This window comes from Pinus tabuliformis, chromosome 3_2, assembly GCF_031772625.1.
Source record: "Pinus tabuliformis cultivar Carrire ecotype Pingquan chromosome 3_2, CPIR1, whole genome shotgun sequence".
NCBI lineage: Eukaryota > Viridiplantae > Streptophyta > Pinopsida > Pinales > Pinaceae > Pinus > Pinus tabuliformis.
This window is the reverse complement of record NC_142302.1, coordinates 278,912,226-278,932,991: the sequence shown is the minus strand read 5'-3', so window position 1 is coordinate 278,932,991 and position 20,766 is coordinate 278,912,226. Positions and strand designations below refer to the sequence as shown.

The 20,766-nt window shown below is 38.8% G+C and overlaps 1 protein-coding gene across 1 annotated transcript in view; it reads right to left on the bottom strand.

Annotated features, from left to right (window-relative positions):
* Positions 1 to 551: 551 nt before the first annotated feature.
* Positions 552 to 20,766, bottom strand: part of EMB1187 (Protein kinase superfamily protein) — an 86,572-nt gene continuing 66,357 nt past the window's right edge. The window contains exons 10-11 of the mRNA XM_089416243.1: positions 1,034 to 1,126; positions 552 to 914 (exon numbers count right to left, since the gene is read on the bottom strand). Of these exons, the coding sequence (XP_089272369.1) occupies positions 792 to 914; positions 1,034 to 1,126 (216 nt within the window). The 3' untranslated portion in view covers positions 552 to 791. The remainder of the gene's footprint in view (positions 915 to 1,033; positions 1,127 to 20,766) is intronic.

Genomic DNA, 20,766 nt, shown 5'->3' with positions numbered 1-20,766 from the left:
ATTTCTATAAAGAACGATTCGCTCAAATGAGAACTACAAAAGAGAGTTCATGTATATATACAGGGTGCTTTCCTCGAGAGAATTTACAAACCTAAATTATAGATATAATTAATGTTACAATATAAGGACCATTGTGGCAAGAGTGAGATTACACCCCTACTTTCAACAATGTGCCTCAAGTTATATTGTGTAACTTCGACAATGTGTCTCTAGTTTTATTGTGGCCCGTGGGGTATGGAGTCATGTTGTTGTAAAGGGTAGTGATGAATACCTGATGCTAACCTCTGAATAGGGTCTTTGGTTGGAGATCAAGAGCTAGCCATGTTTTTTCGACAAATATGCAATTGTGCATCACATGCCTTCATGGTAAAACTCCTAGCTGATTGAGTAGGTAAGAATCATGCACTACTCGTAGATCGTGAACTGTGCTCCAGGCCACGGGAGAACTGACCACTTATGAAATTATAAATATAAAGATTGTAAAAAGAATGGAAATATTTTAATCCAAAAAAAGGCTTACATAAATCCAAAAGTTCACTTCTCACAAAATCTTGCCAAGAATTTTTTAAATCTTTTGAATGTTTTCAAATTTAGGCACAATATACAAACGCATATGATACAAGGCTAATTAAAGACCTTCAGATAACAATGGGCCCCATGTCCCAATATGAAATTGACATTGAGTGTTAAAATGACATTCACTAGCACTGCTCTTCGATACTTATTAATACAATAGAAACCCAATTGAATCTTTAGAGAATGGTACAGGCATTGTCAAATGTAAAAACATCTCAATTGGTCCTTGAAAGAAATGATTGCCCAAGCGATATGAAGCGATCCTTCTGTTTTTTGTATTCATTGTAGCGCAAAAAATAGTACTCCAGGTAATCAAACTCTATTGGAGAATACTTTGCCTGCATATGAAAGAAGTATGGCACTCTGAAAAGATGCTAAAAGTAGAGCTTTGAACAAAAGCACCTGCAGGGGACTCCCACTATCATTGAATATAAAAGCACTATATTGAAAATTTTACCTGAACAATAGCCCAAAAGGCCCAGTATAAATGTGAAGCAAGAGCATAACAGTTCGTCTCAACATAAACTGCTTCTAGCTCAGATTCAGATGCCTGAAAACGGAGCAAAGCCAGAGAATATGACAGAATTAATGCATAATAATTTGGAGTTAAATACTGATCATAATTCCCCTAATAAAACAGGGAAATCTTTCCTGAACTATTCGCATGAATATTTCCAGATGGAGTATTGATTTATATCTATAAATATTTTCAAAATATTGTAAAGTCCGTGTCCCTGTCTTGCATCACTTTTTTATAGCCTGAGAAAACCAACAAAAATGAAGGAATGTACGATACCAACCTATAACCAGCATTACAAAAGAATGGAAATAAAGGGACTACTAATAGAAAATGTCGTCTCGAGACTCAAATGTGTACAAAGCACGAACCGCACATATATTGGAGATATCCCTATGAACTAATGATTACAGAGGTGAATTTTTACGGGCATCCTAAGTCGTAAGCAACTGTCATACAGAATAAAGCATTTACGATAACTTTTGATTTCTATAGACTACAATATTCTGAGAAGACAATAGCGCTGACTCTGTGCATAAGTCCAGTTGAATTTAAAATCACAGATTTTATGAGTTTTGACTATGAGGAGGAATTTCAATGGTATTAAAGGGACAAAAACATGAGCTAGAATAGGGGACAAATTGTAAAATTGATCTTTTCCCCAGGAAAATAACAAGAATATAATTTCTCTCAAAAATAAAATCTTTCCATTGTCGAAATGCAAAGTATCGGGACAAATGCACAAAAATACATATACAAAAGAAAAATCCAAAAGAGCACCTTCCATTCTTGTCATTTTCCTTAAAAGGAAAACCGATGGAGTATCTTAAAGGGCTATGGATTTCTATATATGATTAAGGCCAACATTTTCGATATTTGCTTAGTTGCCTTTCAGGTGTTGAAGTGTGATCCGTGATTAACTTTTGGCCATTGTCAGTTAAGGATCTAAATAAATTCCTAGCATTTTGGCTTTGTTTTTCGAGAGATAGATTGGTGTTGATACTTTCACTTTACTTCTTCAATATATAGACACCTGAGTCATTTTGAATTCTAAATGCCTTCTAATTAGAATGAAACAGAAGTCAAGCAGAGAGCAAGTATGAATGACACCAACTGTAACTATTGTGCCTGGGATGTAGGTCCGAGACCTCTAGGTTATGGTGCATTTAAATTGTAAAACTGAAAGCATGTAGCACAAAGAACTTAGAAGGATGATTATGGTACCAAAGTGCCTTAACACTGGAGATTTGCTTGTCGAGGACTTCTCAAACTAAAGCAAAAGCAAGTCTACAGCAGCCAGAAATGTTATTTACACAATTCCTTTAGGAGGGACGCAATAGGGACAAGTCATTTATTTCCTGGGAAATATATAGTTTGCCCATAAAGGATGAAGAACTTGGCTTAGCGGATATATATGCACAGAGGGCTGCACTAACTGCTAAACAGGTTGTTCGGGCAATGAGTGGTAATACACCTTGGCAACTTCTTCTGTAGCACCAAATCCAGTATGCTACAAATGTAGCTGGTGTTTCTGGCCCTTTCATTCTCTGGACATAGTCAATGTAGCTGATGCTTCTAAAATTTCTAGTTCATGCGTTTCTAGAAGGATATGGCAAGCATGGGAATTGGTCTTGAAACATTTACATTTGGGACTGTTTCGGTTATATTTCCAAGGTTGGGATTTGTCTGCACACACAATTTGGATATTTTCAACAGATAGAGGATAGCCAGGATTACTTACTCCATTGTACAAAAGTGGTTGGCCAAGAAAGGTTTCATCAGTGGAGCAATTTGTGGGAAAAGGTATGGCTAAATGGTTATCATGGCAGGATCCTGTTGTACTATGTAACAACCCCCCCCCCCCCACATTTATACAAATAATAGTTGATATTTGACATATAAATGGGGACCCTTCTTAAATTTTTTAGTCTTTGAAAAATAAATCCTAACTCTAAGAAATTGCCTTGAAAACTCTTAGAAAACAACCCAAGTTTAGGATCTTTGTCGCAAATCGCATTTCGCATTTTTCCCATGTAATAATTATAAACATCTTTAAGTAAATCCAGAATTGTGATATGCGATGAGACCCCCCGCTACGATATACCGATCGGAATGCCTTGAGAACACGCGATCGCACTTCGCAAAGTCGCAAATAAATAAGCCATGCCATTGTGTCATCCTTTAACGATTTGCGAAATGCGATATTGCGATTTTCGCAATCGCATTTCGCATTATAAGCAGGCAACGCTATATTACAATGTTTAAAAGTTGCGATGCGTGAATAAAGCACCAAGCATGGGAAGTTACTGTGTTTTAATATAATAATGAATGGTTTGACAGGGTAATTAATGTTTAGCAGCCCAAGGAGAAGTAATGATGTTTCAAGTTATGGCTAGTTAACATTGAATATCTCATTTGAAATCCTCCCACGATTCAAAGTCATTTCAGAGAGCTTTCAGCCTTAATTGCCCTATATCGTCTGTGCTGATATATCTCTTCCATTTCAGGCAAGCTTCAAAAGACATGTCATTGCGGAAGGTGATGCAAAAGCAGAAAAAGCAGAGCATTACAGAGTCTAAGCTATCAGAAATGTCTCCTATATTCTCTGATATAGTCTGCAGCGCCGATGGGGGAGTGACAACATGGGAAGTCATATACAACAGGCTTGAGGATGAGCGTCCCAAAATTATTGTCGTAAAGGCAACGGTTGATTCAATAAAACCTTCGGGAGTCCAATTCAAAGATGCTGCCTGTTCTTTCCTTCACAGAATAGGAGCGAGAGCGAAGATCCTCCCCTATACCGATATGATTAGGTGGGTGGTGGAAAATCTCACTATTGAAGACAGGAAATTCAAGAACTCGAGGATGGAGCTCATGGGGTCATTCAAAGCTGAAGACCTAAAGCAAATGTACCATATACCTGACCCTCAGGACATATATGACAAGTCATACCTGGCCAACTTTGCAAAGAAAAACGAAGAACCTTTCAAGATGATCCAGGGCTGGAGGGTACTAGAGAACAAGTTCAAATTTGACAAAACGGGTATGTATCTTGTAGCCTCCTTAGCAAACCCCTACAACTATGCAACTGCTATGTTATGTAGGCTATATGGATTACCTAACAATGCTAAGTTTTCCATAGAATGGATTCCTTTGATTGACACTTGTGTCAATTCCCACATTATGAACTGTGCCACTATCCTATCTGATAACCTAGCCACTACCATCACCGAGTATTGATCTGTGATCTGTTTATGAGCGGTGTCCTTTGGTGTTCTATTTGAGGAACTTACCCTGTAAATTCCTACATGGTACCAGAGCTATTTGAGGGCCGCATTTGTTGGTGATCCAAATCTGAAGCCGATGCAACTGCATCCAATTATCGTTTCCTAAATCTATTGTTTTTTACCGCTTTCGGGCCGAGAGGACTGCTCTATTATGTTAGGATCATCTGTTTCACGCGAAAAGGTTTCTAGTAGCCCTAGCTACGTCATTTTTAAGATGTGGAGGTATACAGTCTTTATTTGCAGTTTTAGTTATTCATCTCTCTGTTTATTTCGATTTATTTAGCTCTGTTTTTTTATTACTGGATCTATACCTTTCATTTCTGCGTAGGCTCTTTGCCCCGCAACTCTGTGCGATCTGGGCAAATCAGAAACAAAAAGGAAGGATTTTTCTCATGTGTATGCTCCTTTCCGCCGCGCCTTAGTGTGATCTCGGAAAATTAGAAACATTGGGGAAAATATTTATTTTCCGGCGAAAGCTAACTTCAAGCCATAAGGTTTGGTTTTTTTTGCATGTCCATGTTGGGTTGTGTGGTTTTTTGTTTTGTAGGCCAAAAAGAGTTTTTTCAAGTAAACACGCACCCCAAAGCTTCAGTGACTAAAAAAAAACCTCTTCCTATTTTCCAAAAATTATTAACATTTTAAACTAGCTCACTTGGTCCAAAGTTATTCTATGAGAATAGAGGTCTTGGGTTCAAGTCTTTCTTTTCGTTGAGTTACTTTTTCAAAAAGCACATGTAACTTATGTTTTAAAGTTACTTTATGTAAAAGTGTTCTCATCCATTATAAAAAGTGAGTCACTTATAATTCTAAAGTCTCTTTATCTTTATTTAAGTTACAATTTAGTGAGTAGCTCATAAAGTACCATTGTAAAAGTGACTTTCATTTATTTATAAAAGTGGGTCACATAAAATCTTTTAAAGTGAGCTAATTATATTAAGTTTGGAAGGGGGGAGGTGCGGGATTTTTTTTAATACAACATTATCATTCACTTCCGCACATTCACACACTTCGTCGTCATCTTCAACAACTTCTCTTCAAAAAACCGTAACTTCTTCATCCGGAAGTCGTTTTTTTTAATCGGCCTAATTTTTTGAGATCTTTCCATTAGAACACTTAGTTTCAGCATCTACAACTTCAGTTTCTGTTAAAATTGAAAGTCCATGCCAAGTTATTCTTGACAACACCAACTACTTCCAATGGTGGTCCTACATTGTGGATTTACTTATAAGTAAAGGTCTTTACAGAATAGCCTCAGGCCAAGAAACTAAAACTAAAGATGAAGATAAGGCAACCAAATGGGAAAATAGGCAAGATCAAACACGTGGGTTAATAGGAATGCCTATTTCTCCAAACCTTAAATTCCATATCGCAGAACTTGATACCCCTAATGAAGCAATGAAACAGCTCACTAAAGTTTTTGGAATTAAAAATGAAATTAGAGCCCATCAACTCGAAAATGAGTTGCTTACGTTGGACCCCAATAATTTTTCTTCCATTGAAGATTTTTTGTCCAAGTTTAAGACCCTTAGACTTCTCTTGGAAGGTGTTAAAGTTAAGAAAGAAGATGGTAGCCTTATCTATTCCATTCTACTAAGTTGGGACCAGCCTACTCTGTGTTTGTTTCCACCTTCCATTCTACTAGAGAAGCCTTCATTTCTCAAGGACAAGACTACAAGTCACCCTCTTTTGATGCCTTTCATGATTCTTTAATAAGAGAACAAGAAAAACTCTTACATCTTGGTCTCTTAATCTTGAAAACTCTTCTAAGAAAGCCTTAGCCAAACAACCAAATTCAAAGAATCCTAAGAAGCAGTATCCTAAAAAGAATGGTCCTAAACTAAACAAGGGTCATAAGCAATTTTAGTATCAAAATGAAAAATCAATTCAACAAAATGATAAGGCAAATAAAAACAAAGGAAAGAAGACTGATAGACATTGCAACTTTTGTAATCGAGATGGCCACTTAGAATCCAAATGCTTAAAGAAGATGGAACCCTTGGAAGCAGCAATGAAGAAGCATAACATCCATTTGGAGCACTCTTCAACTTCAACTTCATCTTCAGGAATAGCACTTTCTGCATGTGGTTGTCAAGCATCTCGGTCTGGTTATGCACTAAATGTATCTTTTTCTTCTCATTCTCATGAGTGGTTCATTGATTCTGGAGCTTTTTATCACATGGCCAAAACCAAAGCCATGTTTTCTTCTATAAATGATTGTAACACCAAAAATATATATGTTGGTGATGACAGATCTCTTAGTGTTGTAGGAACTGGAACTGTTCATCTAGACAATGGTCAATTTAATGATGTATTATGTGTTCTAACCTTATCCTGCAACCTTCAATCTGTATATTAGATAACTCATTTAGGTGAAGGTAAAATCGTTGAATTTTCACCTCATGATGTTGTAATTAAGGACCTAAGAGATTCTAGACAGATTTTAGCTACTGGCATTGCTGATGATTCTCCAAGGTTGTATAAGTTTAAGTTTGGGTCATCAACTCTTCCCTCGGTATTTGTTTCTCATAATGATGAAGTGAGCAAACTTTGGCATGAGCGATTTGGTCACTTAAACTATCGCTCCCTTCAAAATCTATGTAAAGAAAATATGGTGACAGGTCTTCCTATGGTATCTTGCAGAGATGGTGTTTGTTTCGAATGTGTACTCGAAAAACATCATCGTGATAGTTTTGAAAAACGTGCCTCTTGGCACACCTCAACCCCTTTACAGCTTGTGCATAATGATTTATGTGGTCCACTTCTAATTGTTTCATTCTCTAGCTACAAGTATTTCTTAACTTTCATTGATGATTTCTCCAAATGCACTTGGGTATACTTGTTAAAACTCAAGAGTGAAGTATTTAATATATTCTTGGCCTTTAAGGCCTTTGTTGAGAAACAATCTGGACATCAAATTCTTAAGCTAAGATCTGATAATGGCAGAGAATATGTTAACAACAAATTCATCAACTTTTGCACTGAGCATGGAATTCAAATGCAAAATATTGTTCCATATACTCCACAACAAAATGGTGTAGCTGAAAAGAAGAATTGCACCTTAAAGGAAATAGCTAATTGTATGCTTCAATCTAAAGGACTTAGTCTTAATTTTTGGGCAGAAACAATTCACTGTGCAAATTACATAGTAAATTGCACTCCTACTAAGGTTTTAAAAAATATCACTCCAGAAGAAGCATGGAGCTCAATTAAACCAGATGTAAGTCACTTTCGTGTTTTTGGAAGTGAAGCATGGGCCCATATTCCCGATGAGAAACATAAAACTTTAGAACCTAAGAGTGAAAAATGTATTTCTGTTGGATATTCTGAAAATGTCAAAGGATATAGACTTATTCCACTTAAGTCCAAAAATGTTATCATTAGAAGAGATGTAAAGTTTGCTGAAAATATATCGGCTTACGAGCCTAGTTCGGCGGATGTGCCAGCGCTCTCTATCCCTTCTACTTCTAAAAATATTTCTTCTTCAGATGATGACATCGAGGATGACAATCCTTCCCCGCCTTCTCAGGATCCTCCCTCAGCTTCCAAAATGGGTTTGTGCTACTCTGGATGCAGCAGGTTCTCTTGCAGGTGATCCTACAGATCAGCGACGTACACGTTCTCAGTTCGATACAGCCTCTTCTTTACTGGCTCAAGCTTCAGCGAATTATGATCTTGACACCTTTGCAGAAGCTTCAGGCCATCCAGATTGGGATGCAACTACGAATGAAGAATATTGTTCATTATTGGCAAATGATCATGGGATCTTGTTCCTCTTCCAAAGAGAAGAAAACTTGTTAGATGTAAATGGGTTTACAAAACCAAGTTTGGACCAGATGGAAAAGTTGATAAACATAAAGCTCATCTTGTTGCTAAGTGATTTTCACAAGTTGAAGACATTGACTATGCTGAAACCTTCTCCCTTGTTGCCAAAATAAACTCTCTCCACTTTGTTCTTGTTGCCTCTTTTAAATGGGAAGTCCATCAGATGGATGTTAAATCTACCTTCTTGCATGAAGAAATCTATATGGAACAACCTCCTGGCTTTATACAATCACACTCCAACCTTGTATGTCGGCTTAAGAAATCCCTTTATGGTCTCAAGCAAGCCCCTCGAGCTTGGTATGCCAAAATGGATAGCTTTCTTTTAGATACTAGCTTTTCTATGTGTCATTCTGACAATATTGTCTACACCAAGAAAGTGGGTAAGTCTCTTATCATTCTTGTTCTTTATGTTGATGATGTTATCCTTACTGGTAGTGATCCCAACCTTATAAACCATGTGAAGTCTAGCCTTAAAAAGCAATTTGAAGACAGATTTAGGACACTTGCATTATTTTCTTGGTCTTCAAGTCTTGCAATCCAAGGAAGGTATTTTCCTTTCCCAGTCCAAGTATATCTGTGATCTTCTACGCCACTTTCACATGGAAGACTGTAAGCCAGCCCCTTCTCCCTTTCAGTCTGGAGCCAAACTTTCAGTCACTTGTACTTCCCCTAAAGTTGATGCTACCTTATACCGTCAGCTTGTAGGAAAACTTTTGTATCTGACCCATACTGTCCTGACCTTTCCTATGTTGTTGGCCTCATTGCTCGGTTCATGCAAAACCCACATGAAAGTCATTGGAAAGCAGCTAAAAGAATACTTCGTTATGTTCGAGGTACAGTTCAGTTTGGGATTCATTACAGTGCAGAAGCATCTCCTCTATTGGTTGGTTTCACCGGTTCCGATTGGGCTGGTGACCCTGATGATCGGAAGTCTACTGCAGGTTATGTCTTCACTCTTAGTTCTAGACCTATTACATGGGCTTGCAAGAAACAAAGTGCCATTTCTCTTTCTTCAGCAGAAGCAGAGTATCGTGGCGCAGTAAAAGCTAGTAAGGAAGCCCTGTGGCTTCGTCAAATCTTGTCAGAGTTTGGCTTTCAGCAACAGCATCTAACTACATTTTGGTGTGATAATCAAAGTGCCATTTAACCATGAAAGGTCCAGTCCAACATCAGCGCAACAAACACATTGAACTACACATGCACTTCATCGAAAAGCTCATTCATGACCATGCTCTTGAAGTACAATATTGTTCAACCAATGATCAAGTTGCAAACATCTTCACAAAGGCTCTCACAGAGGCAAAGTTTACTAAACTTCGATTTATGGTTGGAGTTCAAGAAGTTGTCACTAAGGGGGGATAGGCTCTAATGCCTCCTTCCTTCTCCTATTGTGTCATATTTGTACATCCTTCAATCCTATCCCAAGTTGTTCTTAAGGGGGGATGTTAGGATATTCCGACACATAGGAAATAGTTAAGTATAACTTGGTCTAGTGTAGAGTTAGGTAAAGTGTGTTTCTTTACTATGTACTTTTGTAACTTACAATCCGACGGTCACGATATGTTCTAGACATGAAGTGATCCGACAGTTCATTCTCTCCTCGGTATTACCGACACTTGATCCGTGGCTTAACACCCGATTGGTCCATGATCTCTATTTAAAGAGCATGGAGGGTCATTTGTAGGGTGACCGTTCATGAGAGAAGCTTATGTAAATTTTCTTTCTTTTATTAATAAATTTTCTTTCTTTACTATGTACTTTTGTAATTTACAATTCGACAGTCACGATATGTTCTAGACATGAAGTGACCCGACAGTTCTCCTCGGCATTACCGACACTTGATCCGTGGCTTAACACCCGATTGGTCCATGATCTCTATTTAAAGAGCATGGAGGCTCATTTGTAGGGTGACCGTTCATGAGAGAAGCTTATGTAAATTTTCTTTCTTTTATTAATATTTTGCCTGAAGTGGTCGTGTTGGCTTAGGTCGTGGACTGTTTCCCTCTTTGAGGGTTTTAACCATATCAAGAATACTGGTGTATTAATCTGTGATCTGTTTGTGAGCAGTGTCCTTTGGTGTTCTATCTGAGGAACTTACCCTGTAAATTCCTACAACCTTGACTAACTAACAAGCTATGAGCCTTGAGGTAATAAAATAAAAGCAAAGAGAGCCAAATTAATCAAATGGCAAAAGGACAATTTGTGGTAACACTTAAAACACAATGAAGAATGTTTAGTTATGACTCAATCAAACTATAATAGCTTGCTTAAAGACTTAGAAAATAAGTAAGAATCACCAACTGATTTGTAAAGTGAGGAAACAGTAAGATTCAACCAAGACGAGTCAATCATCAAAGAGTCAATGATCAAAGAGCATTTCATTAAAGAAGTGTAAGCTTAGGAACGAGGGGAAAATACATCAGACTATGCTTGACACCAACTTGCCATCAAAGGAGTGTTTGTCTAAACTTAAAACCTAGTGTATCTCAATCAGATGCAACTCTTATGGGCCATCGTTTAACAACCAAGTATTCTTTCAGAAATATGCCAGAAAAAGAAATCTGAAATTACCATTGTTACGTAAGGACATGTTCCAAGGGTAAAAAGTGTGTTATCCACGCTCCCTGCACTCCTAGGAGATGGGCACTCTCATGATATGTTTCCCTACATACCCTCTCTAAGGTTGCACTAGGAAATGCACATGCAGCCATCCCCATAGAAAATGGGGAGACCCACAAGTACCATGAAAAAGATGCTTTTGGGTGTGCTCCCTTTCCAAAAGCATTCACCATGATAGAAAAAATAGACCAATAATAGTAAACAAAAAACCAAATACCCAAATGTAAAGCACTTACCCTATAAACCCTAATTTTATTTTATATAAACAACTTTACATCCACCCAAACCTAAGATGCACGAAACGCCGAAATGTTTCAAAGTTTCAGAAATGGGTACGTTTAGAAATGTCACCTCCCAAAAATGGAAATGACGACCAAAACGTGTGTGTGTGTGTGTGTCTATATATATATATATATATATATATATATATCACACACACAAGTGAATAACACATTATCTTGCAATAAAAAAGGAATAAGGCCCATAGATGACAATTTAGAAGGAAAACCAAGTCTATATTAACTCGCATAGTTGATTACATGAAGCCCACGTTTCGACCGAGTTTCAGTTGTATTTTTGCATTTCGAGTACGTGTACGGCCTGAAACACCAGGTCCTAAACGTTTCATGCAGTGTTCCACGGGGCTGCGTCCCCCCACCTGGGGATCGAGTTTCCTAGCTCCCTCGCGCTCCGGGGACTTGGGGACGAGAGGGTGTCATTTCCCCACGCTCCCAAAAAACAGGGTACGCAAGGAAACTTGTCAGGGGTCGTTTCCTCCATTTTTGGGGTCGTTTCCGCAAAAAGGGGTCGTCTAGGGTCATTTCCATTGACCAATTTCGAATTTTTTTAATGAATTTTTTTTAATCATAATTTTTAAAAAAAAAATATTGTGTCGACTATTTCCGGCCGCAAGGGTTTTATTTTTTCATTGTTCAAGCTCGACGCCCATCCCTCTAAGTTTCTAACACCGCAATCGCTGCTGCTGGACGCCGACGCCATTGAAACATCCATCGTTGGACGCCATTGTTGTTGGACCTGGACGTCGTTGAAACCTCTGTCTCTACTGCACGTCGTCGAACGACAAAACCACCTCACTGTTGATTCTTCATTTTTGAACCGCTACTTGCCTCATGACTTTGAAGTTTGCACTTGAACTGCAAGCTGTACAAGGTAAAGAAACACACTTTACCTAACTCTATACTAGACCTAAGTTGTACTTAACTATTTCCTATGTGTCGGAATATCCTAACATCCCCCCTTAAGAACAACTTGGGATAGGATTGAAGGATTTACAAATATGACACAATAGGAGAAGGAAGGAGGCACTAGAGCCTATCCCCCCTTAGTGACAACTTCCTGAACTCCAACCATAAATCGAAGTTTAGTGAACTTCGCCTCTGTGAGAGCCTTTGTGAAGATGTCTGCAACTTGATCATCTGTTGAACAATATTGCACTTCAAGAACATGGTCGTGAATGAGCTTTCTGATGAAGTGCATGTGCAGTTCAATGTGTTTGTTGCGCTGATGTTGGACTGGATCTTTGCATAGTTGAATGGCACTTTGATTATCACACCAAAGTGTAGTCGGATGCTGCTGCTGAAAGCCAAACTCTAACAGGATCTGACGAAGCCACAAGGCTTCCTTACTAGCTTCTACGGCACCACGATATTCTGCTTCTGCTGAAGAAAGAGAAATGGCACCTTGTTTCTTGCAAGCCCATGTAATAGGTCCTGAACCAAGAGTGAACACATAACCGGCAGTAGACTTCCGATCATCAGGGTCACCAGCCCAATCAGAATCAGTGAAACCAACCAATAGAGGAGCTGCTTCGGCACTGTAATGAATCCCAAACTGAACTGTACCTCAAACATAACGAAGTATTCTTTTAGCTGCTTTCCAATGACTTTCACGTGGGTTTTGCATAAACCGAGCAACAAGGCCAACAGCAAAGGAAAAGGAAAGGTCGGGACGAGTATGGGTTAGATACAAAAGTTTTCCTACAAGTTGACGGTATAAGGTAGCATCAACTTCAGGAGAGGTACAAGTGACTGAAAGTTTGACTCCAGACTGGAAGGGAGAAGGGGCTGGCTTACAGTCTTCCATGTGAAAATGGCGTAGAATATCACAGGCATACTTGGACTGAGAAAGAGAAATACCTTCCTTGGATTGCAAGACTTGAAGACCGAGAAAATAATGTAAGTGTCCTAAGTCTGTCATTTCAAACTTCCTTTTAAGGCTAGACTTCACATGGTTTATAAGGTTGGGATCACTACCAGTCAGAATAAGATCATCAACATAAAGAACAAGAATGATAAGAGACTTGCCCACTTTCTTGGTGTAGACAGTATTGTCAGAATGACACCTAGAAAAGCCAGATTCTAAAAGAAAGTTATCCATTTTGGCATACCAAGCTCGAGGAGCTTGCTTGAGACCATAAAGGGATTTCTTAAGCCGACATACAAGGCTGGAGTCTGTTTGTATAAAGCCAATAGGTTGTTCCATATAGATTTCTTCATGCAAGTCCCCATGCAAGAAGGCGGATTTAACATCCATCTGATGGACTTCCCATTTGAATGAGGCAGCAAGGAAAGAACAAGGCGGATAGAGTTCATTTTGGCAACAGGGGAGAAGGTTTCAGTGTAGTCAATGCCTTCAACCTGTGAAAAACCTTTAGCAACAAGACGAGCTTTATGTTTATCAACTTTCCCATCTGGTCCATACTTGGTTCTGTAAACCCATTTGCATCTAACAAGTTTTCGTCCCTTTGGTAGAGGAACAAGATCCCATGTATCATTTGCCAATAATGAATGATATTCTTCATTCATAGTTGCTTCCCAATCTGGATGGCCTGAAGCTTCTGCAAAGGTGTCAGGATCATAATTTACTGGAGCTTGAGCCAGTAAAGAAGAGGCTCTGTCAAACTGAGAACGTGTGCGTCGTTGATCTGTAGGATCACCGGCAAGATCACCTGCTGCATCTCGAGTAGCACGAACCCATTTTGGAAGCTGAGGAGCTGAAGGAGGATCCTGAGATGGTGGGGGAGGATTGTCATCCTCACTTTCATCATCTGAAGAAGAAATGTTTTCAAAAGTAGAAGAGATAGGGAGAGGTGGCACATCCGCCGGACTAGGCTCGCAGGCCGATATATTTTCATCAAATTTTACATCTCTTCTAATGATAACATTTTTGGACTTAAATGGAATAAGTCTATAGCCTTTGACATCTTCAAAATATCCAACAAAAGTACATTTTTCACTCTTAGGTTCTAAAGCTTTATGTTTTTCATCTGGAATATGGGCCCATGCTTCACTTCCAAAAACACGAAAGTGACTTACATCTGGTTTGATTGAGCTCCATGCTTCTTCTGGAGTGATATTCTTTAAAGCCTTACTAGGAGTGCGATTTATTATGTAATTTGCACAGTTAATTGCTTCTGCCCAAAAACTAAGACCAAGTCCTTTAGATTGTAGCATACAATTAGCCATTTCCTTTAAGGTGCGATTCTTCCTTTCAGCTACACCATTTTGTTGTGGAGTATATGGAACAGTATGTTGCATTTGAATTCCATTCTCAGTGCAAAAGTTGATGAATGTGTTTTTAACATATTCTCCGCCATTATCAGATCTTAGCTTAAGAATTTGATGTCCAGATTGTTTTTCAACAAAGGCCTTGAAGGCCAAAAATGTGTTAAATACTTCACTCGAGTTTTAAGAAGTATACCCAAGTGCGTCTGGAGAAATCATCAATGAAAGTTAAGAAATACTTGCAGCCAGAGAATGAAACAACTGGAAGTGGACCACATAAATCACTATGCACAAGTTGTAAAGGGGCTGAGGCGTGCCAAGAGGCACGTTTTTCAAAACTGTCCCGATGATGTTTTCCGAGTACACATCCGGAACAAACACCATCTCTGCAAGATACCATAGGAAGACCTGTCACCATATTTTCTTTGCATAGATGTTGAAGGGACCGATAGTTTAAGTGACCAAATCGCCCATGCCAAAGTTTGCTCACTTCATTGTTATGAGCAACAAATACTGAGGGAAGATTTGATGACCCAAAGTTGTGAAACTTATACAACCTTGTAGAATCATCAGCAATGCCAGTAGCTAAAATCTGTTTAGGATCTCTTAGGTCCTTGATTACAACATCATGAGGTGAAAATTCAACGATTTTACCTTCACCTGAATGAGTTATCTGATATACAGATAGAAGGTTGCAGGATAAGGTTGGAACACATAATACATCATTAAACTGACCATTGTCTAGATGAACAGTTCCAGTCCCTACAACACTAAGAGATCTATCATCACCAACATATATATTTTTGGTGTTACAATCATTTAAAGAAGAAAACATGGCTTTGTTTTTGGCCATGTGATAAGAAGCTCCAGAATCAATGAGCCACTCATGAGAATGAGAAGAAGAAGATACATTTAGTGCATAGCAAGACCGAGATGCTTGACAACCACATGCAGAAAGTGCCATTCCTGAAGTTCAAGTTGAAGATTGCTCCAAATGGATGTTATGTTTCTTCATCGCTGCTTCCAAGGCTTCCATCTTCTTAAAGCATTTGGATTCTAAGTGGCCATCTCGATTACAAAAGTTGCAATGTCTATCAGTCTTCTTCCATTTGTTTTTATTTGTCTTATCATTTGGTTGAAATGATTTTTCATTTTGAGGTTGAGATTGCTTAGGACCCTTGTTTGGTTTAGGACCATTCTTTTTAGGATATGACTTCTTAGGATTCTTTGAATTTGGTTGCTGCTGGGCGGCTAACGCTTTCTCGGAAGAGTTTCCAAGATTAAGAAGACCAAGGTGTAAGAGTTTTTTTTGTTCTCTTATTAAAGAATCACAAAAAGAGTCAAAGGAAGGGGACTTGTAATCTGTTCCTTGAGAAATGAAGGCTTCTCTTGTAGAATGGAAGGTGGAAACAAACACAAAGTAGGTTGGTCCCAACTTAGTAAGAATGGAATAGATAAGGTTACTATCTTCTTTCTTAACTTTAACACCTTCCAAGAGATATCTAAGGGTCTTGAATTTGGACAAGAAATCTTCAATGCAAGAAAAATTATTAGGGTCCAATGTAAGCAACTCATTTTCAAGTTGATGGGCTCTAAGTTCATTTTTAATCCCAAAAACTTTATTGATTTGTTTCATTGCTTCATCAGGAGTATCAAGTTCTGCAATATGGAATCTAAGATCTGGAGAAATAGACATCCCTATCAATCCACGTGCTTGATCTTGCCTATTTTCCCATTTAGCAGCCTTATCTTCATCCTTTGGTTTCTTTTCTTGGCCTGAGGCTATTCTGTAGAAACCTTTACTTCTAAGTAAATCCTCAATGTAGGACAACCATTGGAAGTAGTTGGTGCTGTCAAGGATAACTTGGTATTGACTTTCCATTTCAATGGAAACTGAAGCTAAAGATGCTGAAAATAAGTGTTCCAATGGATAGATCTCGAAAAATTAGGCTGGTTTAAAAAAAACGGCTCTGAAAACGGCTTCCGGATGAAGAAGTTATGGCTTTTTGAAAAAAGTTGATGAAGTCGCCGACGAAGTGCGGGAATGTGCGGAAATGAAAAAAATCCGCCCCAAAAAATGGAGACTTGAACCCAAGACCTCTACTCTCTTAAAATAGCTTTGGACCAATTGAGCTATACAAAAAATTTGAGAGAGAGAGAGAGAGGGGGGTTGATGCTTTGGGTTGCGTGCTTGCTTTGAGAAGGCTCTTTTTCCCTACAAAACAAAAAACACAAAACCCAACACGGACATAACAAAAAAACGAACCTTGCGGCTCGAAGTTAGCTTTAGCCGAAAAACTAAATATTTTCAAAAATGAACCTTGCGGCTCAAAGTTAGCTTTAGCCAGAAACTAAATATTTTCCTCAATGTTTCTGATTTTCCGAGATCACACTAAGGCGCAAGGAAAAGAGCATACGCATGAAAAAAATCCTTCCTTTCTGTTTCTGATTTGCCCAGATCGCACACAGTCACAGGGCAAAGAGCATACGCAGAAATGAAAGGTATAGATCCGGTAATAAAAAAAAGCTAAATAAACCGAAACCGAAATAAACAGAGAGAAAATAACTGTAAACTGCAAATAAACATTGTATACCTCCAGATCTTAAAAATGACGCAGCTAGGGCTACCGGAAACCTTTTCGCGTGAAACGAAAGGCGTTCCTCACTGGAACAGATGCTCCCAACACAACAGAGCAGTCCTCTCGGCCCGAGAGCAGTCAGAAACAGTAGATCTAGGAAACGGCAGTCGGATGCAGTTCTACCGGCTTCAGATTTGGATCACCAACGGACGCGACCCTCAAATAGCTCTGATACCATGTAGGAATTTACAAGGTAAGTTCCTCAGACAGAACACCAAAGGACACCGCTCACAACCAGATTGCAGATCAATACACCAGTATTTTTGACGTGGTTAAAACCCTCAAAGAGGGAAACAGTCCACGACCTGAGCCAACGCGGCCACTTCAGGCAATTTATTAATAAAAGAATGAAAATTTACATAAGCTTCTCTCATAGACGGATTACACTACAAATGACCCTCCATGCGCTTTAAATAGAAATCATGGACCAATCGGGTGTCAAGCCACGGATCAAGTGTCGGTAATACCGAGGAGAGAATGAACCGTCGGATCACTACATATCGTGACCGTCGGATTGTAAGTTACAAAATGTACAAGGTAAAGAAACACACACACTTTACCTAACTCTATACCTAACTCTATACTAGACCTAAGTTGTACTTAACTATTTCCTATGTGTCGGAATATCCTAACACAAGCAGCGCAGGGAATTGGGGACTTCGAAGTTTTTTTTCATTTGCACTTGAACTGCAGGCAGCCCATCGACTTTGAAGTTGAACTGCAACCCCCATCGACTTTACCTGGCCACAGTTTGCACAGTAAGTAACATTAACAATTTAACATTGATGATTGCAGCCTGTCACTGCTGTTTTTTTTCATTTTTTTTGTAAATTGTAAATTTTTTTAATTTTTGTGTTCACTGTGTGCCTGTAGGCTGTCACTGCGTTTTTTTTGCAAATTTTAAATTTTTTAAATTTTTCAGTGTTGAAACTTGACTGTGTGCCTGTCACTGCGTTTTTTTCTTTCATTTTTTTGTAAATTTTAAATTTTTTTAATTTTTCAGTGTTGACTGTGTATTAATTTTAATTTTTTTCTTGTATATTTAAAAAAATATATTCAATGTTGATGTATGTGTTGTTAGTATTAGTCAGCCTGTGTAATTTTTATTTTATTTTATTTTCACTATGTATCAATAATCAGTATGCATATGCCATAAAGCGGCAAGCCTAAAGGTTTTATTAAAAATAAAATTTAAATTTAAACGGTAAACCCTTGTTGCAGGCTGCAACCTACAAGCTACAAGTTACATTCAACTTACAACTATGAGTCAGAGTTATTCTGGGAACAATGGGAACAGTGACAGCAGCTACAGTGGTAGTGAGCCACATGATGCACAAGAAGAAATTGAAAGCAGTCACAGGAGGGCAAGAAATCAGAATAGGCCTTTGCATGGTGTAGATTCTGAAGGCCCACCAAGAGATCTGGAAAAATTTGCAAAGGGGACATTTAATCCTCTAAAACCGCTTCTAATCTATGTAACCAGACTTCGAAAACAAATCCAAAAGTTGGTGGTGGCTGACGTGATTGGATCTGCAATATTTGTGGGCATCACTTTGTTCGCAGTTATACTAGGGTGAAGCAACATATTTTGGCTATTACAGGTAAAGGAGTCAATATGTGTCCCTCAAAAAACCTGAATTCAGCTCAGAGAGCAACTTTGGAGGCTAGAAAGGGCAGCCACTGGAAAATGACTGTTTTCTAGCAGAAATGTTGATCCATCCACAAATATGCCTCCATCCAGTGCTTCATCAAAAAAGACAAAGGGTTCTACTAGTGCATCTCGTTCTTGTGCAATGGGTGCTACAGTGTCTGGGATGTACAATGTTTTAGATCGAGATAACATAGATGATGCAATTGGCAAATTTCTTTTTGCCAATGGAATTCCCTTCCATGTTGTTTGTTCTCCCTATTACAAGGAAATGGTCCAAGCAATTGCAAGAATAGGGCCTTCATATGTACCACTCGGAGAACATAAGCTAAAAACAACAATTTTAGATAAACAAGTGTCCAAATTAATGTGCAAAAAGAGAGAACGAGACAAACATGGTTGAAGTTTGGTTGCTCTATTGTTATGGATGGATGGATTGACATCTAAAAATGCCCACTAATCAACATCGTAGTGACATCTTCAAAAGGTCCATTCTTTCTTAAAGCTGCTGACTGTTCTGGAAAGCGCAAGGATGCATCTTTCTAATTTTAGCTTCTTCGAGAAGCTATAGAGGATGTTGGGCCTGATAGTGTGGTGCGGGTTGTGACAGATGCAACCGCAGTTTGTAGATCAGCTGGGTTATTGATTCAAAGCACGTATCAACATATTTTTTGGACTCCTTGTTGTGTGCATGCACTCAATAATGCACTGAAGGACTTGGCAAGGTTCCGTGGATATCAGACTTGGTGACAGCTGCTAGAGATGTGCAGATGTTTATCTGCAACCAGAGCACATCCTTGGCCATGTACAGGGCTCACATGAGGAAGGAATTCCTCAAGCCCATTGATACTAGATACGCTAACTATTTTCTCTTATTGGAGAGGATGCTAGAGGTACAAGCACATCTACAATCCTTGGTTGTAAGTTCAGAGTGGGGAAGGTGGTCAGAATCAAAGACAGACACAGGGAAGAAGGTCAAGCTTCAAGTGTTGGACAATGATTGGTGGGCAAATTGTTCTTATTTGGTGTCATTCTTGGGCCCTATTGTGGAGGTCATTCGTTACACTAATTCAGATGCTCCTAGTCTTGGAGAAATCTATGAGACCTTTGATAGCATGTTGGGTCATGTGAAGGCAACCATTCAGTAGAGGGAGCCCTCATTAGAGTTCTATACATCTCAGATTCGACCCATCATTCAGCGTAGGTGGGATCGCATGAACACACCTTTGCACATGGCAGCATATGCATTAAACCCAAAATGGTATGTTGAAAGGCCTGGGAGGGTGCCTCCTATTGATGATCCTGAGGTGAAGAACAGTTTCCTAGATGCAATTGCAAAGATGTACCATGAGGAGGAGGGGGCAAGATTTCGAAGACAGCTTGTTCAGTTTGCATCTCTTAGTGGCCCCTTCAACACACGTGGTGCACGAGCAGATCACATAGATCTAGCCCAAGATGACCCAATTGATTGTTGGAGGATGCATGGGGATGGTGCTCCAGAGCTCAAACATCTAGTTATGCGTTTGTTGTCTCAGATTGCTAGTTCCTCTGCAGCAGAGAAGAATTGGTCCACATATAGCTTCATTCACTCTATCAAAAGGAACAAGCTTACCTCTAAAAGAGCTGAGAAGTTAGTTGTTGTGCACAGTGCCCTACGTCTTGAGCATAGGAAGACCCCTAAGTATTTGAAGGAACCAGCAACACAATGGGATGTCGATCCAGAGGATGATGCACAGGTAGATATGGAGGAGAGACTTGATGAGACACAGATGGGGTTGGTTGGTGTGCCACTTAGCATGTTTGAGAATGCAAGTGATTCTGATTCAGATGATGATATGGTTGATCCTGATTTATTCATGCACCAACTGGATGCAGAGACTAGCAGGGCATTACCTTTAGCAATTATGCGCATTTATCTTTTGATATGTTCTTATGTTATTTTAATTTTTGACTCTATGAAATTTAAAAATTTTGACTCTGGATGTATCAGACTTGACTTTTTTAATTTTATAATTTTATTTCAATATTCAACATTCAATGTTCATAGTTGAAAATGGATCATCAATATGGTTTAAACTTTAAACTTTAAAGTTTAAAATTTTAATGAATTTATAATTTTATAGTTTATTTTCAT